Raw genomic sequence first — 23636 nt, 5'->3', positions numbered from 1 at the left:
TTTTCTTTTTGGGGGAAGTGAGTGCATTATAAAAACAATAACCATGCTATAGAGGAAAACAACAACACTGTATGTCTTCTGTGAACTATAATCAGAACTAAAACATAGTAATGACATTGGGACCATCTAGTTCAACTACTTTTACTGAGAGGGTTATAAGCATGTATAAAAAAAACTGTTTTGTTTTTTTTTGTAAAGGAAAGCAGTTAGTAATGTCCTTTTTTTAATGTTAGAGATGTCATGATTCAGTCTGGAACCAGGAAAGAGGAGTACCACTCCTCTTGAAATTTAGTAGCTCTGAACTGCTAGTTTAACGTGTTTGATTCATATGATATTCTGGACAGCCTGAGAGAGTACATGACCTTCAAGGATTACAGCACAAAGAGGTTTGAGGAAAGGCTACTAGTGGTACAATCTGCAGGTACATATACTATACCTACAAATATTTTGTAATCTGTTGTAATGATCAAATCTACACATAATGTTACTTAAGACTGAAGATTTAAAAGGAGTAGTCCACACAAAACATTACAGGTTTTTCTTACCTGGGAAATCCTGCATCCTGTTCTAAATTGAGTGAATGAGGAATGATACTAGTAATGGTTTCAGTCACACTGTAAAGAAAGAAAAACGAGTGCTGAAAATATTACAATAATTTGTTATGCTATTTGTCTTCATTTTATATATATATATATTTATATATATATATATACATGCATACCTATATTGTGTATGTACGTGCGCTTGCGCATGTATATATATATATACACACACACACATGTGCGTGCACATACACACACACATATAAATCCTCCTGAAAAAAATAATTTATTTAAAGTATAAGATAAATTACCTGAAAGCCACCTAATTTATTCAGAGCTATACTGATCTGAATTGCTTCTATTACGTGGTATTACACTGCAATTTGAGCTGCAAATATTGACATTCTTGTTTTGTCTCCCTAGCAATGAGAAACTGACTCAAACAAAAGCATTAAATAGGTGCTGGCTGTCCACACAAATAGCAGGCAACAGGCAGTTTTAGCTGAGAAGAGAAAATTCAGTTTAAGCAATACTGTTAATATGTTTAAAATCTGCGTTCCTAAAAAAAAAATAGCTAAAAGAAACATGAGGGGCGTGTTATACACAGTCATTTTTGTTTCTTTCAAAGCAAAAATATATCAGCTTAAAATAGTAGAAAAGTCTAAGTTTTTCTAAAATGCAGCCATTTTTAATAAACATTACACATAAACAGGAATATTTACCTATATGCTATCACAATTAGTAAGATTTTCTAAATATGACACTGTATATTGGGGAAAAGGTTTTATCAATACAAAAAATTAGGTAGATTCAAGAAGAAAGCTAACTGAAATAATACAAATGAATTGATGTTTTTCTATCATTCAAATGAAATATAACCTCTTATCCACCCAGCACTTTGGTAAGCTATTTAAAATATGTTAGATTACGTGAGAAATTGAAAAAAAAATTTCAGTCACCTTCTAACTATGAGTTTGTTGCTGCAAACAATAGGAAGAGACCACAGAAATTAGACTGAATTTCAATAATAAAACTACTTAACTTTCTAAACAAAGTTAACAGAGAAAGTGAAACAACAACAAACAATCTCTCACCCATTCTGTTCAGCCTTTCTGTTCTCCTTTTCTTCTACCCTTTGGTCTTCCTGTGGATATTCTACATCTGAAAGGGGGATGGGCTGGAATATGAAAAAATAGGCATCTGAACTTGTACATTTTTACATTGTTACCCTTCAGCTTCAATAAGGTATACTTGTACATTTTTACATTGTTACCCTTCAGCTTCAATAAGGTATTATCCTAACAGCTTGTGGCAAACATACTTTCCTTGCACCAGCCGCTCAAACAAATTCTAACGGAAAACTAATCTAAATAACCTACTTTTCAGAGGACAGCTAGATATACAGAAATACAGGAGAAATCCTAATATTTAATCTGAGCAACTTTCTTTTTAAGTCATTATTATGAGGTTTTTTTTTTTTTTTTTTTAAATTTGTATCCATATCGTGCCCTGGAATTACGCTCACATCTAATCTCACATCTTTATGCTAAGGATAAAAATGTGGGAACAACTGTATTATAAACAAATTAATTATAAATGGAGAAACCGAAACAAACTCAGGATTTTACAAATCATATAGATTCACTGCTTTGAAGCAAAATGCACTGTAGAATTGAAGACCACAACACATTTAGTATTTCTAACTCTATTAACTGCACTGAATCTAGAGTACTACAGGAAAGTAAACTACTGTTACTGCAGTTCACATTTCAGTATAATAACCCTTAGCCACTATCAAAGAAGAGAGACTTATGACTCAGGATGATGCAAGAGAGTTCTGCTCATTACAGAACGATATTAAGTTTTCAGATAGGAGCAGCTTTATATATTTAACTTAAAAACAAGTAAACAAATAAGTAGTAGAATCATTACTTAATCACACTGTGACAACTCTACAGACCCCACGCTTCTAAAGAAAAAAACTCTTGGATACAACTAGCAAGTGTAACAAAATTAACATAAAAATCACATACAAGTCTATGAAATAAGCAAAAGACCATCTGTATTTTTTTTTTAATTTATGTGCCTGTGTATGTATATATGCATTTATAACCACATACATTTATATATAATATTATACCATATATATTATAATGTATTTATATATATTGTTTATATAGGCATACACACATTTAGTTTTACAGACACTGAACCAGTTTTTCAGAAGTGCTCACACGAGATCTAGCCTTACTGTTGTTGAATTACTTTGAACTTTTATCATTGATTTAAGTAGGGACCCCTCTCAACCGTAAATGCTTTAAGCCCTTCCATTTTTTAAATACATTGAAGAATTTGGGATATTTTGAAAAGAGTATTCACGTGAAACTGTTTTTTTCTATGCAAGATGGTAACTTGCCTTTCCTCTTTCACGTTCTACAGGTTTGATCCTGACAGAGCTATTGGAGCTTTTTGGAGTTTCAAACGGCTCTTCAAAGAACTCTACAAGATAAACACAGTTATAAATCAGCAAACTACATGACATACAGCATTGTTATGTGACGAACTGGTCACATTCATCCACTTTTCCCCCAAAAAGGAAAAAAAAAAAAGGGGTTGAGAGACCTTTCAGTAAATTCAAAATGTGTACTATACTAGTAGAGGATACATGTGCCAGAAGAAACAAATCTTATTCTCCGAAATTATCTTAAGTTTTCAGGCTGAGAATATGATAAACTCACCCACACATTCAGCTCTTACAGTTTTCAAATTATATTTTACATAGTCTTCAAGAATATTTTGTAATGAAAATAAAGAATTAAATATGTTAATACTCAATGTCCTATCTCTATACCAAAAAAAAGTTACATAAATGCAAAAGTGATCAGAAAAAGCATTGAGAAAGCAAACGTTTAAAATTTAATTAGAATCTAAAACTGATACAATAGTCATTTCAATAGAACAAGAAATAATTTAATTTAAATAAAACAAAGGATAGTAAATAACAGAGGAACATATAATCCTACTCAGGCAAAACTCTTACTACTTAATGGGCCAGGCCACATTAAAAGGATATAGCATAAAAACGAACCTTCACTTTCTGATACTACAGCTAACTCCTCCCGAAGAAATGGTCCCTCTTCATGAAGAACTTCAATCCTATGAGGTACAGCATAATTCTCACGATTAATTTCCTTTTTCTTACAATAATTTGACTTCGTAGACATTCTGGTAATTAGAATTAGAAAAGGCAATTAAAAATAGAAATAAGGTAACTATTTGATTTAGTATAAGTATACTGTTCTCCTAGATTGCAGGCTAGGGAATAACTGTAGCGTAAGTACTGGAGTGATATAATCAGCGCTCACATAAAATTACTCTCTGAATTTTATTTAAACCAAGATTAACTTTTCTGGGTATAGCTATGTGATTTTATTAACATTAATAGTACAGTGTTTCAGATGGGCTGGATCCTGGAAAATGTAACCAACACATACAATTTACCAAAAAGAAAATAAGGCATAAACTGTACCACGGATTTGAAAACATCTGGCTAAGAATTTGTTTATCTCCCTTACAGAAATTTCCTTTGTTTAAAAAATTTTGTTGCCAGAGAAGCCGTATGTCAATATCTTAGAATACTAATACTGAAGACCTTTTGTTTCTTTGCTTGCAGAGCATGAGATGTAAAGAAATATCACAAAGCACTTCATGCTGTGGACTCTCCATCTTTGGAGGAGTTCAAGATATTAACAAATAATTGCTCCCTTTTCCCTCCTATTTTTTCTCACATGCACATATATGAACACAACTAGATTACAGACCCAGGGGTAGGGAAAAATGCTGTCAACTCTCATCTCAACATAATGAAAACTACACTGAAGAGAGTGAAATTTATCTGAATTATCTGCAAAACCCTGATATCAATTACATCAGAAACCTTTATCCCATTTCCACATTACTAACTCTATAAGCAATAGCGTTTATAAACAAATAACACTATAAACAAATCACTTCATATGCATCAGTTAGGTCATTTCCTAAATAAGGTATGTCTGTTGATGGTACATTTTTAATCTCCTTTTGTGTATCTCAAGAGTATATTAGGTCTCACTCCTGAACTTCTATAAAAAGGGACCTCTTAAAACAACAATGTGACAATGTGCAAAACTTGCAGCTTGTTAACACTAACAGTGTTTAAGATAGAGCCTAAGATTTTTTCTCAATGTCAGGAAAAGTGACGTGAGCACAGAACAAAATCACTAAAATCATTAATACCTGGAATTTCCTGAAAATTTTGCATTATAAATTTGGTCGATTATTTAGAAGATATAATGGCATGCAATTTTATGAAGCATAATAAAAATCTGGATTTCCTTTCATAAAGTTGGTAACAGGTATCACAGTACAGAAAAGAATACCTTAAACTTTCCAGTGGAATACATAGATACTTAAGAAGAGGTTAGATTTAATATCTATAGATCATCTTTTGGGAATAACATCTAACAAAGTAACATTTCTATTTCACACAGCTGTAAAGGATACCTATGTGAAATCAAAATTTGGCTTTATACTCAAAATAAATTAGGTATATAGCACGTCATAATAGTAGGACTCTCATACTGATGTCCTGCTTAGCTAAGGAATTATGACCAATTAGAGTTCTTAGGTTTAAAAAAAAAAAAAAAAAAAAAATTACCCCAAACCACTTTCGCAGAGGTCATCATAGGCTTTTATACTCTGGACATCGAGTGGAGGATCTGCCAAGACAAAAGAGCCTTCATCTGTGCTACTTTCTTTCTCTGCCTTAGGTTGCACTTCTGATACAGATAAAAATTCTTTCACGTATTGATTACCTGGATGCTATTACAACAAAATAAAATAAAAAAAAATAAAATAAATCAAATCACTGTTTAAAAAAAAGCTATTTGATATTTCTTAAAAAATTACTATTTCACATGGTATGTTTACGCTTAACTTCATATCATTTTGTCTACTACAGAGCTGAGAAATTCGGATTTACAGTTTCCTGTAGAAGCTGAATTTTGCCTCTTTTTGCACTAAGCGAAGCAAGAGTCCTTTGGCTTCTCTAAAGGATTCATAAAATATTACTTATCGTTTTTGGTATGTGACAATTTAATATACTCTATACAAACAAATACAAAAATATTTGGCCTTCTGTACCAGTAATAAAATCTTGGTATTAAATTACTACTAATTATTATCACTGAAGAGAGTTTAAGAGGCAAAGAATAACTTATCTAATTGCACCTAATGGGAAACACGTACAACATTTTAGCAGCAAGTTGTAAATCAAATACAGGTGGCACTTGGCAGGAAACAGCAAATGCAAATCAAATACGAGACAAAAGCTCTTAATCTGTGAGAAAAACCTTCAAAACCAAGAAAGAACCCTTTCAAGCCCAGATAAAGAGGAAAAAGGGTCCCGCTGACCCCCAAATATAAAGTAACACTGCATCAGATTCTTCTGACAAATTTTTTCTTTTATATTAACACACGTTCTCCAATTCTGTGTAAAAGTGTTAATTCAAAATTCACTTTCCACCAATACTTCAGTTCAACCACATCTGCACTGACCTCTGAAGACAAACAATTCAAAATTTAAGTCTCCTCAAAGAAACTATTTCTTGATAAATTGTCCTGTTTTTTCAAACTCTGCTATCTCCAATTCTACCTTTTTCAAATATGATGTCCAGAACTGGATGCACTGATTTAACTTCTAAGCATTTGCTCAAGTACTGTGGTATCTAGATAAAGCAGTTAGATTTTAAAGAGGACTTTCATCTCCAACCACTGTCTTCCTACAGCACTTCAGTACTCCTGGAATGTTTTTCTTTTCCTAGCAACCCGTAAAGGAAAGGCTATTACTCCACATTCTGTGTTTCACTGAGAATACACCTCTGAAATAAAAGATATAATGTAATATCTTCTTTATTGGCATAAATAACCCACACGTTTCACTGACACTCCCCATCCTCTTTCTTACCTTAAATTTTATCCTCCTTGCTTGTGATCCATCATTTAATAGCTGTTCTAAAAGCCATAAGGAAGTAAGGACAGCAGCTGCTGATGTTTTCACATGTATCATTGGGAGACTCTCCTCTGATGAGTCATGTTTATTGGAACCACAGAGCAGTTTTTTATCAGACCATCTGATCATCCATTCAAGTAATCTTGCTATATTGCTGAATTTATCCATCAATTCTATAGCTAGTTCATCTCCCGCTGCAACATCAAGCGTATGAATAGTTTTGTAAACGTATTTAGAAGTGACTGGAGTTTGTAAGCTAGAGAAAGTATGGTTGGGAAAGGCCTGGCTTGCTGGTGCAACAGTCACTCCTTGAGTGTCATCCTGAGCTCTGTAAATTAACTTGTGTTTTAAACCAAATAATCCTTTATCAAGTCCTTTCATTAAGTTGTGCTCAGAAGATCCAGGTGATTCTGCTGGCTGTACAACAGAAATAGACATTTGATTTTCCACAACGTTCTGGTTTTCATTATAGACAGAAACTGTGTCAGGATTGCAAGACGACAGGGTGACAGTATAGCAAGACCCAGCTCTAAACACACTCTGGCTTCTTGTTTTGCCTTGTCGACGTTTTAGTGTTGTATGAACATCAAAAAGGAGAGAGTTTAATTCATGTTCTCTAAGAAGTCCAGAAAAGCTAGCAAGAAATGGAATTCCAAGGTCACTGCAATTTATCAGGTCTCTCTCAAGAATATAACTCAAAAAGAGTTCTAAGAAAATAACATATTCATCATCATCACGTTCAAATTCCCAAGCACCAACTATAGGCAAATTACACTGATTATGCAGGTCCCTTCTATGTACTTCTTCTTTAGGTTTTGTTTTCCAGTTGAGAGTTCTTATCTTATAGGCAGTATTCTTGCTACCTGTTTCTCCTCCTCTTCTAGGCTCATTATCCCTATAAGACAATAAACAAACAGAAGTATAGATAACTTCAAAATTATGTGAAAAAAATATATAAACGCAACATTACTCCGCCTTTTTCCTCTATTGTTAAAAATCGGAAACTAACAAAGGCAAATTTACATTAATACAATTTCAGATGGCAAATTAATCACCACATACAGAACCCCTAGCTCTCACATGGACAGAAACTCAGCAGTATTTCATATGAATTTTATCGTAGCTAATACTTTAAACTTCATGAACAGATATTGCATAGTAAGTGATATAACACTGGCAGTCCTAAGATTCAAACTTTCTCGTAACAGGTAATTTGATAAATGACAATTATCCTTTTTGGTGAAGAAGTTGCTTGAATGATAAAAGAAAACTCCCTGCCCCCCCAAGAGAGCTTCCTGCTGCCAGTTTCTTCATACCTTTGAAGTGAAGGTGTTTGTTCTCTTGTTTCTTCAGTAAGCAAAGCATCAGAAAGTGTATCTACTGTTTCAGCATCGCTATATACCTGAGGATTCCCAAGATCAGTAAGCGTACTTCTGCTTAGACTAGTCCCTAATGAGAATCTGTCATAACAATGAGCCTCATCATCTGCTGCTCCCTCTTCTGCCGGCTCCCAGATATTAATTTCAATGGGGCCTATGTTCCTTATTACACGTTTCAAGGCCTTCACTCTCATTTTTTCAGCAGCCTGTATAACATGAGACATCACTTCTTCGCTATTGGGACCTAACCAAAGAAAGAGAAATAAGTGATTTTAAGTGGAAACTTTGCTGTCTTGACTGACTCTCTCATATTAAGACATGAATAAATTTTAAATCATAAATTATGCATCATTAAGAAATGCAGACTGCAACTGTGACGAAGAGAATAAACGCCTTCAACTCTGAAGTCGTGACAGAATCTATCACAGAACTTTCTCAAAGCCGTGTAACTGAAAGCTAAAATAACTGTTCTACATGCGATAAGACAGACGGAATTGTCACAAGTACTAACAATCAGTAAGTAGGGTGAACAAGGAAGAGAATTTGTTTCATATTTCCTGAAGGATGCATGTTACCTTTAACAATACAGTGTCTGAGTTGCTGTTGAAGAGCGTGATATTTCTCTCTTAGTGGAACCCTTACATCTTCAGAATTAGGAAATGCTTTTACCAAAATTTCTGCCACCTGCACAAAAGAAAGCATCTTTTCAAGTAACTGACAGAGAAGTAAGTTATAATTCCGAACAGAACATGCACCACCAAAAAGTCTGAACAGTAGCATTTAAACAGTAGCATTTAAAGGGAGAGGAAAAACTTGAGACAGCCTCTACTGCTTTTGATTTAGCTGTAGTTTCTTTTACCTTTTTGATTGGTGGCAATTCTCCAAGAAGACTCAAAATTACATCTTGAACTAATTCTTCAACATTCATGAACCTGCAGAAAGGAAGCATTCGACAAGCCCATTCCACTGCAGTCAGACAATGCTCAACTGTAGAGGCATCATACTCATTCTCCTTAAGATCCTGAAAAGAAGTTGCTACGTAAACATTAATTGATACGAACAATAAATTTCAGCTAAATTATTCACATGCTCTAACGTTTAATGATTCTTCTGTAGCTAACAGAAAATAAAAACTTAATTGCCAGTGAGAGAAGAACACACTGTCGGGATGTGGGATCAAGGTCATAACTGACTGTAACGTGGAAAAAAAAGAGTTTGTTTTAAAACAGCTTAGGAAATAATTCTATTAACACTCTGCTGAAGAGCCCACTTGAAGTCATTTAGAGTAAAACCTATGGATGTAAGCTGATCGAAAACCCTTCCTTAGGGGCAACATATTGAAGCAAGCTGAGGAGCTTTTAGTATGGATCAGTTTATTTTGAGGAAGTCAGTGTTTCGTATTTGATTTGATACTGTCACAAAAACCACAGAAAAATTAGAATATTCTACTATTTGAAACAGCCATCCTTTTTATTCGAAGCTTGATTTTTCTGATGGAGAGAAATTTGGAGCTCATTTTTAAAAGGAAACAACTCCTTGCTGATGTCTGCAGATTTGCTAATATAGATGGGACAAAAATCAATATCCATGCTGTTACAGAAAATACAACAAATAACATATACCAATAGTTTCTTCCTTCTTCCTTGATGTCTGACATCAGTTAACGAAGGTAAAAGTAGAGAACACGTTACTGAATTTTAACATCTTTCACTGGTTTTTTTTGAACATACCAAAGACTCAACCTTGACCATAAAACTTGCATCATGCAAAGGAAAACAGTATACAAAATACACATGGGTCAGGAAATGGTCAAAATAACTTAATTAAGAAAAACATAAAAGGAGTAAATACCTTAGCTAAATAACAAATGCAGAAACTACGGCAGTTCTCGCAGTATGTCTTTTTAATTACCTAAGTTAAGTATCAAGCCAAAGACCAACAGAAATACCATTAGAAAGATGTACTTCATGTGGGCTGCATTATTTTGTGGTATCATATACTTACTGCACATTATTTCACTATCTTAATATTGTCCTACCAAGCAAATAAGAGTCCTCAACACAAACTTACAGCAAATCTTTAGAATTCTTCTTATAGTTCTATGCTATTACAATATATCTTTACTATATTAGTAACATAATCACCTTACGATTGCTCATAGTTTCTCTTGCAGTTTGGTACCGCCTACAATTGTCAGATAATCTTTCACGAACATGAAACATCCAACACAAGGCACATAGTTCTCTGAAGCAGCCTGTAAGAGAAATCTGCAATGTGGTGAGAAGTTCTATTTAAATAAATGAAATAACACAGGTTGAGATTTCTAGCTTGAGGAAAGGAATTAATATTATTTATCTTAACAGTAATTAAAGAGAAAAACCCTCAACCTTGATTTTTCTATAGTATCCCACAGCTAAAGCTCTGCAGTCCCGCTTAGTGTTCATCTTTCACATCTGTCAGATCTACAACAACCTAGAACAGGAACCTTTGGATTAACAGTCTGATAACTAACAGAATTAAAAGCTAGAAACAGAAAGTATTTCTGCAGATATTGCAGTATAACATTTCAAGCTGATTAGAGTTTCTTTGTACCTGCAGATTCTCTTATGTTCTTTTTTCAGCTATGAATTAGTCTATTTTACTGCGTACAGACCTAAAATTTTACAGGAAATATCATCAAACTGATGGTCTCCAGAAGATGCTGGTCTATTGAATACAGTAGGGAAACGGGAATAACGAAATAAACTCTCTGGGAATGGACTCAGTGAAGGCAGGCATCCTTTCATTCGAATCTACAGATGAAAAAAAAAAAACAAACAAATTCTAGATTTTAATTATTTAAATATAGATTACCAATTTATACTTGTATCTACAAATTAGAAATTTAATTCAGCCTTTCATTTACACGTCAAAATTGATATTAAAGAAATCAGTTAACGTTTTGTACATATCACTACGAAAGCATAGCCTCTAGGTTATTAGCAGAACATTGTCAAGATCAGTAGAATTCCCTTAAGCTTACTTTCCATTTTCTTCAATTCAGTATTTTGAAAATTAATTTAAAGGAATATGTTTAGTACGAGCTATGGTACCTGGAATGCTTTAGTCTACATAGAAATCATGAGTACCATGAAATATCTGAGCAACAATGTATTGGAGAAACTAAGCCCACAGTTATGTGGTAACCTGAATCCAGCACAGTCAGGCTGCTGCCAACTAGACAGACTGGCCTTCTTCCCTCTTTCAGCTGCCACTTCTCACCACATGCCTGCGCCAGCATTAAGTGTTTTTGTGGCCATGCAGTGAGCAAGAAGAGGTAAATACTTACTTGTCAGCCAGGGCAGTTCCTGATCCAGCTCTGTACATGACAGCCCATAAGCCCTGTGCTTTACCTTAGGTGAGCATCAGCTTCTCTCTTATGTATTGAAACCTCAGTGATCTGGAACACACCTCCAGTAACAGCAGCTACAACTCCCAGTTAAAATGAGCTTGTTTCCTTCAAATGGAGGCACTTATATGACAGACCTCCGACAGAAGTAAGTTTACACTTTATCAAGCAGGTACATAAAGAAACGTAAAAGGAGACACTTTAATGAAGCAGACATCTTGCATCTTCAGGTTCCGGTTTCCTGAAAGAGCTGAACATGGAGTATAAAACTATGGACGAAGATATGTGAAAAACACCTGACATTAGCAGAATCAACATGAGGCTGAATGATTCTGCTATGCAACTACAAGCCTGTCAAGTCAATAATATATATACTAACGATAATCAAGTTACAAATAAATATGTTTAGTCCTTACTTTTTGCATAACTTTCCTTGCCCTCTTCAGTTGTGCAATATACCACTGTGCTGCAGGGCAGGAACAACGAGCGGCCCGGAACAGCAAGATAATTCGCTGCAGAACTCCTGACACTTTCTGACGAGCTTCCCTCTCAACTTTTAGAAGAACGTCATTGCAATCTTCCTGAAAAATGCAAAATCCAGGCAGAAAGCAATACAGCCAAAAATTAGAAAGGATATAAACAATAAGGAATCTGACAAATATCATTTTTGCATATCATCTTCTGCACCTCATGTTCTTTAGAGCACAGATTCTTTATGGAAAAAACAGGAAGAGACATACAATTCTTTTTAACTATGGTTCTACTTACATGAACAAATGAACACAGAAAAAAAATCAGACAGAAAAAAAGAGTAGAAAAAAAAAAAAGAACTTCAAGGAACCAGACAGGTCAAGATCATTTTTAAATACATTCAACTAGTACCCCAAAAACTCCTATCACACGTGCGTACTTCACTGAGAGCAGCCGGCTGAGGACAGTACAATGGTGGAGCTGGAAGATAAAGCCCATCAGGAACTAAGCCACACAGCTTTCTGGCAAGATCCTTGCCAGAATCCATCAAAAGCTGAAACGTTTCTGAAAGAATATCAGCATCTGCCATAACAGCAGCTTTCAGTAGTTCCTGCACTGAACCATAAAGAACATTTGCATCTTCTTCTTCAATGGGATCTGTAAAATATTAAGGACAAAAACTGATAAATGAACTGACTCAACTAATACATGCCCTTCGTTCTGAAATTATGAAGCTTTGTTATCATAATGCACATTCACCTATTACAATCTAAACATCTCGCCTCCTTGCTTCAAGATAACTTTCTCACAATTGAAAAGAGTATTTAATTAATTTTAGTACTTCCCCACACTAAGGAAAAACTACTGCCTTTCTGGATAGAGGGCTGAACTTTCCAGCCAGCCATTTGTTTGGGATAAAATTGGGAAATCATTCTCATCCAACAGACATAAATTGTACACGTCCTTAATGACCATAACAATTATTTTATTAGTCAGCATGATCAAAGACAGGGAATTACAGTGGGGTTTTTTAGTTTGCTTTTAAATATATCATTCCATTTTCTTCTCACTTCCTAGAAGCGGCAGGATCTTTAATTCACATCATTAACTGATTCTTGAAATTTGTCTACTACTGTACTGCTCTGCTTCTGTATGTACTCCTACTGCTTTTCTTGAAATAATCTGTTTTGCCAAGTCTCTTCAGTACCTACTATACTTATAAATGATTATATACAGTGTGTGCATGTGTGCGTGTTTTAAAAATAAAATCCTTAGAAATGAGTACAAAGGAAGAAACTACACAGTGTTTTGAATCTGGCTTAGATAAAGATTAACATGGCATCCACATGCTGACAGGTACTCAAAATGCTGCTTCCAAACACACAGAAAAAAAGAGTAAAGAATAGGGATCGTACCAGTAAAGTTTCTGTAAGACGTAAACAAGGACAGGTTGATCTAGTTAGGGGGGGGAAATTTTAGCAGTAATGCAAAAAGGTAAAAATTAAAGATCATCACTGTGTAACTAATTTTAATACAAGTGTGATGATATCTTCCATGCTGTTAGTATATTCACATTTATTTCAGGGTATTGTTTTTGTTTTAATGAAGCATCAGTTCTTCCAAAATGAAGTTAATATAGTTAAATAAGGTATTGACAGATATCTGATAAGTACAAAGGAAAGACTATTTTACAGCCTTATAAAAACCACAAAGCACAGAATAAGAAAAACTTTTGATTGCAAGCCATGAATGAAGCTGTAATACTCTCCCCAGACTGACAGACAAGACTGATAATAGGGTCTTTTTTTGGACTGATAAAAGCCAAAACCCAAAAGCACATAGAAGGTAAAGTATTTGTGTACATTATAATAGTAACACATGCTGGTGAAGAAGAGATACTTGCTTCTTTTTAAGACAATTTATAACATGTAATATGGAGTAAAATAACAGGAAGAATAAACAACATTGTTTATAATTTTATGTACCTGTAAACTGTTTAATACTTTCCTCATTTGCTCTTTCAGAAGTAACCGGTTGTCCTAACAAAGACTGTAACTTTTCCTGAAAAGTCTGTGTTGCTGATAAGTCCAACGGCAGATGATACTCTGTCTTTTCCAGTCTGAAAGCGTACCAATAAACTGTTCATTAAAAAGAAAGTAAAGAACAGAGAATCTGACAAAACTCTGTAAAATGAACCATCTAAGACACAGTAACTAATCATAAGGTGTTAGGTCCTACAGCTACGAAAAATTTAGAGACAGAAATTTTTGGAGCAAACAATACGTCTTGTTAAATTAATGTTCACGCAAATAAAGTTTAACAAAATGTATTACACTCATTCCAAGCCCCAATTTACCTTGAGAACTGATCAGAGTTTTGACAATATAGATTGTAGGCCACAGCAATTGAAATGGACAGTTTCCAGTCCCCAAGCCTGCGTGTTAGCCACACAGCCTCTGGAATGAGTCCACCAACAAAGAACAAGTCAAGAGCATATTCAGCCGTCCACACAGAGGAAAGGTTCTGGTCTCTGACAGCTCTGGTAACCAAAGAGTGTTGCAGGGGAACGATACGAGGAGATATATCTGAGGCACAAAAACACATCTTAATATTCACCTTACAGTATGCAGATCTATTTGAACAATCCAGAGTTTATACTACGAAGTTCTGTTCACACTGCCTTCTGATTCATTTCAGTATACAATTGTGCTTTATTAGAGACGTGCTACAGGGTTTATCTCCAGCACATAGACACAGCTCATGGTATAACATAATCTTAAGTTCAGAACAGGCTATTTTCTGCTTAGTAATGTGCAGTACGCAAGCATATGCAAGATTTGTGTGTTATTCTTACTTTAAAGACTTAATCACACTGATGGAACACTTGCAAATAAGCTACATGTGCTGGTGATATTTCAGAAGGTACATCAGAGGAAAAAGGAAAACAGAGTTTTCCTACTGTACCCGTGTTGTGTGCACTCACTATACGCTCCTTATTGCACAGGAAGATAGAAAGCTACAGTGCATTTTTGGGAAAGAATAGCATAATATTTTAAGAGAGTAGACTAAGGTTAAAGACAAACTTAGTATTTTATTGTTTCCTAAGGTTTAAACTGTTTTTCCATGGTCTTATTTCCTGGTTTTCACGGAGAGGTACATTCAGTGTGCAAGAAACCTATAGTATAGCTAATCAACATGAACTCTAAGGAGCAAACTGCTTCTCCCATCCTTTTTGCTGCTGTTGAGGCAATGACATTATTAATTATTAATGGAAATATTCACATTGAACCTGCTTGTGGAACATAAATTTTCTTTGAAAAGCTCACCATGAACATGGATCTTTGAATAAGGCAAGAATCAAAATCAAGGTCTTATTTTCTAGGTTGTGTTTGAAAAATGGTCTGATTAAAATATTCAGATAGACCTTGCAGAAACACATACTGGCACCTGTTGTAGCACAGGAATATTAAAAATAATCTATATATTCAGATAACTTTAGAAAATCTAAGTAATCAAATTAAGGTAATATTAAAGTACTTAAAATACTTCTAACATAACACTTTTTTTTTTTTAATGCCAGTGGACATTAAATCACTTTGAAACATTAACTCTGAAACACAAAACTTCCTACGAAGGGAAATCTTCAGACAGAGTCTCTTGCAGAAAACAGACAAACCATCCGGTGTGATAAATACACATTCTCAGAAAATGATGAAGGTACTCCTAAGTACTACTTGCGTACCATGACAAATCAGCTTGCTCTGATACTATAGTGTCTGAAGCACTTCGGCTTCCAAGGGCCTGATTCTTACTGAATAAGCAAAAAAAGGTTTTTTTCTGGATTTTCAGTTTGGGTCATTCCACATTGCAGTCCTGTCTGAACAGTTTTAAAGCACTGCTTTTTCCCCCGTTTTGGGAGGATCAAAGTCAGAGTCAGAGCCACAGGTCTAAGCAAAAGTAGTGTAAGAACCGTGAAATTACATTGTTGTATGATTTCGGTGAAAAAAATTGCATTCTTCTCCTTGAATATCAAATTTAAATCACTAATCTCAAAGCATGACAAAACGGACATAAAAAAATCACGTTAATATATGGATTACATGATTTAGTTGCCTCTTAAAATATTAACTTTAAATACCAAAATATTTTCAATAAATCGAAAGATGTGAAATACTCATCTTACACACACGCATACTCCTCAGCAAAAATACCTGGATAAACTGGATAAACCTAAGTTATTTAATCTTTACAATTAATGCTGCAGAAAATCATAAATCACAAAGTTAAAGTATAATATTTAGCATTAATATGCATGTGAAAAAGAGTTAAGCCCAGCACATTAAACTACATTTAAAGAAAATACCTGGTTTGATGTGAAGTGGATGCAGGATGTCAACGTTGTGGGGGGGAAGGATATAAAGCAGGTGATTTGTGAAATAAGCGGCCATGAATCGTGCCATAGATTGAATCACAGCCATAGCTGCTTCAGCATGAACATCTGTTATCCTCCACAGTTCATGTTGAGAATATTTGGTATCTTAAAAAAAAATAGATACCAAATTAAAACATTCAGAGGAAAATTACTTAAAATTTGAATGCTTTGAATGTTTAATTACAGCCTATAAAATGTTTCTTTTAAACGAGCAAACTAGGTTATTATTTAATTTCTTGATAAGCTTCCAGGACTTACAGAGCTGAATCTTTTCCATTAATTACATTTAATATTAAAGACTTTCATATTAGTTTCTATTTACTACAGATGGACCCTAATCTCCAAATTTAGATCAGATCTGAGTCAAAAACTCTGTTTAAATTTGGAAATTCTCAGACCCAATACTTTGACTCAGCAGGAAAAGGATATAAACATTTGCAGAAAAAACCCAGTGTCAATTTAGGATTGGTGACCAAACCTAAATCAACTATTTTATTATGTCACATCATAAAAAGATAGATCAATATAAAATAAAATTGTGTCATTTTCTCATTTTCCTCAGTCAAAGTCGTTTCTTTGAGCAGATTTGAACCTAAGAACGTTTAACAACCACACTTTCACTATAAATTACATGATAAAAAAAAGCTGTCTGAACAGCTACTCCAATAACTGCAATCAGAAAAAGATTTCTAAGGTCACTGAAAAGATTTGTTCAGTGTAAAGAGAAAAGAACAGTGTCAAGTGTGTGTATGATGGCATCAAAATCAAACTCCAGGTCATCCAAACAATATTAATACGTGTTACTATACCTCTATTTTCAGGACATGTAAACATACCAGAAAAAATTTCCATCTGCCTTACTGAGAGCTGCGACCGCCTTAGAATCTCTCCTACTAGATGATCACAGAGACCCTGAGCTTCACACAAGTTATAGTGATATAAGTGGCAAAATAATATAGCAAGATAGTATCTACTTTGAAGAAAACATGTTCTTTTTCCTCCTGCATTAAAAGAGAAAAAAGGGAAAGAAAGCAATAAACACAAAAGCAGACATAGCAGGTCTGAAACCAATACTTTCTCCATCTCCAAAACACACGTCCACACAAATATATACTCTGAGAAAGTACTGGTAGTACCAGGAATAGAACTCAAATGCAGTTATTTTAGGAGACACGATCCTCCTTCAGTCTATAAGTTACCAGAGAGTCAATGCTCATCTTTAACAGCCTCGCTTCTAGAGATGCAGTGTGTAATTGTTAAGACACAGCAAAGGCAGCACAGCTCAGGGAATCCTAGCATCTACAGAGGGGATGCCTAAGACAATGAAATTAACTCTTGATTTGCTTAGAGATCCACCAGGTTTCAAATATCCTGAATCCTCTCTGCATAGTTCTGAATGAGGTATTCCTCATCTTAGCAATCAGAGGGAAAAAAAAAAAATTATTGTCATGATCCCTGGGAAGAGTTTTGGAATATCTGTTTCCAAACAATTCCTACATAAACTCCAAAATCACAGATTCTTTTTAGTGTTGTTACTCCCCAACCACTGAAAGTCTTTTGGTTTTACTACAATACAATTAATTTTTGTTCATTTGTCTTTCACTGTTATTTTCTTGCTCAGAAATCTACTTGAAGTTTTTCTGGATCAAGTACGTTATAGTCAGGAAAAAATCCTGCTGTCAAAATAGAAATGCATGGAATTTTCTCAGACAGCAATCAAGGTAAGTTTCGACTGGTCTCTACTCAAGTCAGCTTAATTTCAAAGATGCATCCTTTATCTTTTCTTTCTCCTTTATCTTTTTTAAATCTGTCTTCCTTTCTGAAGAGCAAAAGAGAATCATGAATAACTATGTAAAGTGATTACACAAACTGTTTAAAAAAAAAAAAAGATTATTTTATCCCTTACCATTTGCTTTGATTTCACAAAGAGATCTTTTCCACGCATCCAAAGATTCTCTGTAGGAGCCTAAAAGGAACTTCTCCTCACCTTTAAAAATCATATATTCAACAAGTTAAAAGCATAGTTACAGTTTTACACGTGCGCACGCACACATACACTTAATTGAGTATTACAGAATTATGAAAAGCAGAGTACTGTAAAATATGTATGTTATCTCTAGGGAATTTCTATTTTCTCAGCTAAATCTAAGGTCTGAGAGAAGGTAAGTTTGAATCCTAACGTCTTCTTTGCTTGTTTCTTTGTTTTAACTGCTAAGTCATTAAACAAAAAGTCAATTTAGGTTATAAATACTTCTGAACCTCAGTAATTTTTTTTTTAGATTACATACAGTAAGAATATAAATGTAACTGTAGTTAGGCACTTCAGCATTCAAAACCCACAATTATTTACTAATGGGGAAAAGTATTTTCTCTCATCCATTTTCAGATTTCATATGATGTCAAAAAAGTTCATTGTAAAAAATAGTTGTAAAGCTACTTAGTCAACCGAAAGTATATTTTGTTTCACTGTAAAAGCAGTTTCAAACTACAGGTCTATGGACTGTTACACATTTCATCTCTCTGAATTTCACCTCTCCACCTCTATTTTTAGTCCACTGGTCAATTTCAAACTACTTTGACAGAAAGGTAGATTCTCACACATGTATTTGTATTTCTTAAAGTAGGTGAAATGAATGAATGAATAAACAAAAGTTTACAAAAGCACAGCCCCTGGGCAGAGCAGAAGAATAAAAGGCTAGTGCCGCCACAAAAGGAAAGGCAAGGACAAATCTGTCACTCTGCATTCTGCTTATTAGCAGCTAGCCAGTTGAGACATACTGGCCGGCTCGTCAGCATGTATGGGATTAGACTGTCCGTAATACGCATGTTATCTATTTGGCAAACCTAAGAATGTAAATAAAGAACACACGGAAAGGCTGAAAAGCTGCATATATTGCTGGGATCAGAGAGACATCTGAAGGAGCTAATGTATTGTATGGAGTGATGCACGAGGAAAAGCTATTAAGCATTATTCCAGGTAGTGATATGGAGAAGACAGGGAGTATTTCAGGGGGAGACATAAGTGGGAAGCTGGGCTTATAATAGCGTGGAATGGGAAAGGAAGATAGAGTAAACATAGGACACTAATGTGTAGGAAATGAGGCTGCAACCATGTTCTGTTTGCAGAATAAACATGCTACACTTTAAGTCTATTAGATCAGTTTATGCTAAATTAGACACTGAGCCAAAGTCGACTACATTCACGTACACACGACATGTTCATGCCCACAATGATCACACAAAGTAACAGGAATATCTATTTAGAAATCTTCTAAGAGACACACTGTGATGCCCGCTGCCTCAGACGAAATAAGACTGTACAAACCACATCAGGATTCAGATCTTGCTTTCAGATTCTCTATATATAAATTTCAAATTTAGGGTGTGATGGAAATCAAACTGGAGTCAATATAATCTTTTTATTACATTATATTTTTAATACAAGCAGAGCTCAACAAGCTCTGAAGGATATAACATGATCTACAGAGGTGCACTGGGACAGGAAGTATTTAAGAAACACTTTTGGTAAGAATTCTTAGAAAAGTTCTCTACTGACTAATTATTTAAGCTAATAAGGTCAGTTATTAAAAATTAGGTCCAACTTATCTGCAATCTACTACTCAGTCAACAGCACAAATACCTAAGAACTATAGTTCTTTCCAAAGTACTAACCAGCTACAGAATTAAGCTTCAAACGTTGTTCTAAGGTCACTCCTGAAGACTGGAGGGTTGCTTGTACGTGGCTTAAAATTGATGAGACAACAGACTCTTCCTCTGCATTCTTACATGGTTTTCTGTTCAGCTGTGTCTGATACCAAACAACTTTCTTGTACAATAATTGCCATAGTATAGCCAACCTGTAATTCAAGAAGTGTAATATAATGAGAAAATTAAAAGGTTAGCAAATTTACTTATGGTTATTTTGTATACAGTACAGATACAGTTTTTTGCATTTTGCATTATGGATCTGAAAATTAAATTATATTTTATGTTAAAAACAATTCTGTTGACCACAATAAAGGGAAAAAAAACCACTTCTTGCCCTAGCGTTTGCTTTTTGATCACCAAACATTGTTACGCTTACACATGTTCAGAAGAATCAATCTACTTCAAGCACCCAAATGCTGGCTTCAAAAATGAATCTCTGGCTAAAGCATGGGGAAATGAAATAACCTTGATAAACCTTCAAAACAGATAACACAGTATTTATAAATTAGACAGATGAAAATTGCAACAAAAGAGTAACAGAAAAAAGCAAAGTCAGGGAAAAAGCTGACTGCAGCATACAAACCTAGGGCTGTCAAGTCCCTGCAGCCCAATACAGTACTATTAGATGTACCAGCTCAGATTCGCAACAGGCTTGTGGCTAAAAGCAAATATACATTGTCAGAGCCCTGAGGAAGCTTGTACAGAATTCTAACACATCTGCATCTTGCTCTCTAGCACTTCTGCTTCCAATATTAATAGATGCAGAGCCAGTCATAGGAGTATATGTGGCGCTCAGCACTCAAAACATAATTCATCCAAAATCTGGATTATCTGCTCAGAGACGATTAAAAGCTGCCTATCACATTTACAATGAACATAATATTATTTTTTAAGCTTACTTAAGAAATGCATTTTACTGTATTAAGATGAAACTTGCGAGATACAACGCTTCTCAGCCTCTAAATCTGTGCAACAGAACAGCTTGCTAGAGTGATTAACACACTTTCTGATTCTTTTATTTTCACAATGTAGGGATAAAACACTGAAGGTTAAGCTTCTTTCGAGTCTATGTGTATATGTACAAAGAAGTAGCTCTGATAGTTTAATTAAAGTTTCCACACTTTTTTTTTTTTAATTGCCTCAGGACAACGTGTGTACATTAAGTGCAAAGTTTGCTGGCTAAATTTACGCTGCAGAGAAACAGCCTACGAGCAGCGTTTCGACTCCATGGGGTTCAGAACTTCTGCAGGGGAAGGACAGAATGGACAAGAGGCAGTAAAAACATCTTAAACTGCAATACCTGGACTGATGTTATACTACCAGACAACCTGGTGTGAGCTGATAGCCCACCAAATCTCTCTCAGTTGACTGGCAGTAATTAGTTAAGTTCTTATAATTGAACTACATTCCACAACAGGTCTGAGCCCTAATCTGCATGCTTTAATAGAACTGTCCTATTTTTCCACAGAGACGCAGTATGACACAGAAAATAAAAGGATGTTATAATTACTGCATAATTAAGAAATAAATAGTAGTTCAAATATTTTTGCCATGCAAAGATCAATCATACCTTTTTTCTGTTTTTTCATCATGGTTTATGGCTTGGGGGGGCTCTCTGAGCAGGTATTTCAGTGAGCTGAATTGCTGAGTAGCACCCTCATCAAGGACTAGGAAAATAGGCACCACAAGGGAGTCAAGCTGCACAAGACCATTAGCATCAGGAGATGCAAAAATATTCTCATACTGTGGTACGCACATGCTACTTAGAGTGTGAGAAACCATCCTTAAGAGACAGAAGCATGCCAGAAGGTTTTTTGAGAACAACTGATCTTGTTGCTGAATAAGGATTGGTTTTATCGTTTGTAACGTCAGCTTCGCCACATGCCCAGTCAGGCTGGCTCTTGAATGCCCGTACAGGAGAGTTAAACACTGCTGAAAGTATTTTAACACACAATGCGTCCAGTCAGTACTCTTCGCAGACTTGTTTAAAAATGCATCCTGGTTTAGTGAAGAACATGTTATGAACTGCAGTATGTTGAAAAAATGGGTAAAGCAGTTTACTGTGTAATTCAGCAAAGTATCTTTTTCTTGCATATTTTTTGAAATCCCTATCTGCCAGGCAGTAAGGAGATTTTTCTGAATAGAATTTACTTCCACTGATAAGTTATCCTTTTCTTCAGTATCACCTTTTGCATGAATGGTATCAAACATTGATGCAAAATCCAAACGGCCTTGATCAGCTTTACCAACAAATGAAGTGATTCTTTGGCTAGAGAAGCTGGAAAAGCTACTTTGAAACTGCTTTTCATCATCTGATTCTTCTTCATAATCCTATATCAGATAGGAAAAAAAAAAACACAGTTTAATTCAAGCCTATTTTCCAAAAAAAGACTGCAAGGAATTACAGTTCAGTCAGTCTCACATATGAATCTTTATTCTTAATTAACTTCCTGTGTAGCTATCCCAGATAAGGTAGCTACAACACTGTTAGTAAATTTAACTTCTTAGCAGTTTTTTCTAGAGTGAAAACCTAGATATGGTTATTTTTAACAGTTGTGTAGATAGAGATCTACTACCTAACCAAAAAAAAAATTACACTGCACATACAGCAATAGTTTCTAAATCAGAAACTGAAATCCTGTCCTTTACGACTAAGAGAAGCATGGAATATGAGGAAGTTTTTTTCCCCGATACCTGTAAGGTATTGAAGCCATTCAGCAGAAGCTCAGACACATGTTTTAGAATGAGAAACTTCATCAGAGAAACAAATTAAAATCCAAAAGCATGAAACGTAGTTGGGAAAGGCTGCACAATGGCTTTGATCACAGAGGCATTCTACCTAAAAACATACTCACATTTTGGAATTGATGCAAGTCTAAAATTGAGGATAAATCTCTTACTTACTAATACTATTATTTACTAATGATATTATTCATAGCCCCTATATGTGTAACATTATATTTTATTATATAGTGAAGCTAAAACTACAACAGAAAATGAAATAGAGGTAATGTTTTTAAAAAGTTAATTCATCTCTGACAGAAATAGTTAAGATGTTTGAAAACAAACAAAAGGGTCAAGTGAGAAAAAAATCAACAATCTCACATACCTGTAAAAACCCGAGAACCTAGTCAAATATGAAATTACTTTAAACACCCCTAGAAAAAGCAAATATACCTAAAATATGATTTTTAAAAATCTTTTACATTTAGAACATCTTAAAATTAAATCATTTGCATAATAAGTGTAAAAAATGCTATTAAATACCTGTAAATCCATGGTTTTCTCACTCATTTCTGTTGTGTCCTCTTCCAGGAATTTTGGAATGGTGGGAAAAATGGAGCTTTGACTTTGAGCATGTTTCAAAAGACTAGCTTTTAAAGACAACAGTGATCGTGAACACAGTCGTCTCCCTTTAGACTAAAAGAAGTAATAATAATGCAAAACGTTATTTGCCTCCAGTAAAAACAAATCAGACACTTCCTAAACAAAACAAGGAAGCTGGTCCCTGCTATAAAAAGCTTCAGTTTGAAAACTCCAGGTAGGAAGAGAACAGGTCAGAGTGTATGTGCTGCACAGAAACAAATTATCATTTGGCCATGCTTTGGGAACGCAGTATTTTTCCTACACTAGATGACTTTATTTTACTTCACGCTGAAAGAATGTG

The 23636-nt window shown here is 34.7% G+C and overlaps 1 protein-coding gene across 1 annotated transcript in view; it reads right to left on the bottom strand.

Moving 5' to 3' along the window:
* CPLANE1 (ciliogenesis and planar polarity effector complex subunit 1) overlaps window positions 1–23636 on the bottom strand; it is a 58002-nt gene that overhangs the window by 23627 nt on the left and 10739 nt on the right. The window contains exons 11-31 of the mRNA XM_068928056.1: window positions 23237–23389; window positions 21540–22300; window positions 19934–20118; window positions 18168–18248; window positions 17098–17262; window positions 16193–16366; window positions 14186–14414; window positions 13815–13948; window positions 12269–12486; window positions 11775–11939; window positions 10624–10762; window positions 10115–10224; window positions 8830–8991; window positions 8546–8654; window positions 7908–8214; window positions 6547–7486; window positions 5239–5402; window positions 3631–3767; window positions 2959–3041; window positions 1637–1719; window positions 546–614 (exon numbers count right to left, since the gene is read on the bottom strand). Of these exons, the coding sequence (XP_068784157.1) occupies window positions 546–614; window positions 1637–1719; window positions 2959–3041; window positions 3631–3767; window positions 5239–5402; window positions 6547–7486; window positions 7908–8214; window positions 8546–8654; window positions 8830–8991; window positions 10115–10224; window positions 10624–10762; window positions 11775–11939; window positions 12269–12486; window positions 13815–13948; window positions 14186–14414; window positions 16193–16366; window positions 17098–17262; window positions 18168–18248; window positions 19934–20118; window positions 21540–22300; window positions 23237–23389 (4568 nt within the window). The remainder of the gene's footprint in view (window positions 1–545; window positions 615–1636; window positions 1720–2958; window positions 3042–3630; window positions 3768–5238; window positions 5403–6546; window positions 7487–7907; window positions 8215–8545; window positions 8655–8829; window positions 8992–10114; window positions 10225–10623; window positions 10763–11774; window positions 11940–12268; window positions 12487–13814; window positions 13949–14185; window positions 14415–16192; window positions 16367–17097; window positions 17263–18167; window positions 18249–19933; window positions 20119–21539; window positions 22301–23236; window positions 23390–23636) is intronic.

This window comes from Struthio camelus, chromosome Z (genome assembly GCF_040807025.1).
Source record: "Struthio camelus isolate bStrCam1 chromosome Z, bStrCam1.hap1, whole genome shotgun sequence".
In the NCBI taxonomy this organism is placed as follows: Eukaryota; Metazoa; Chordata; class Aves; order Struthioniformes; family Struthionidae; genus Struthio; species Struthio camelus.
This window is presented reverse-complemented; position numbering and strand designations above follow the sequence as displayed.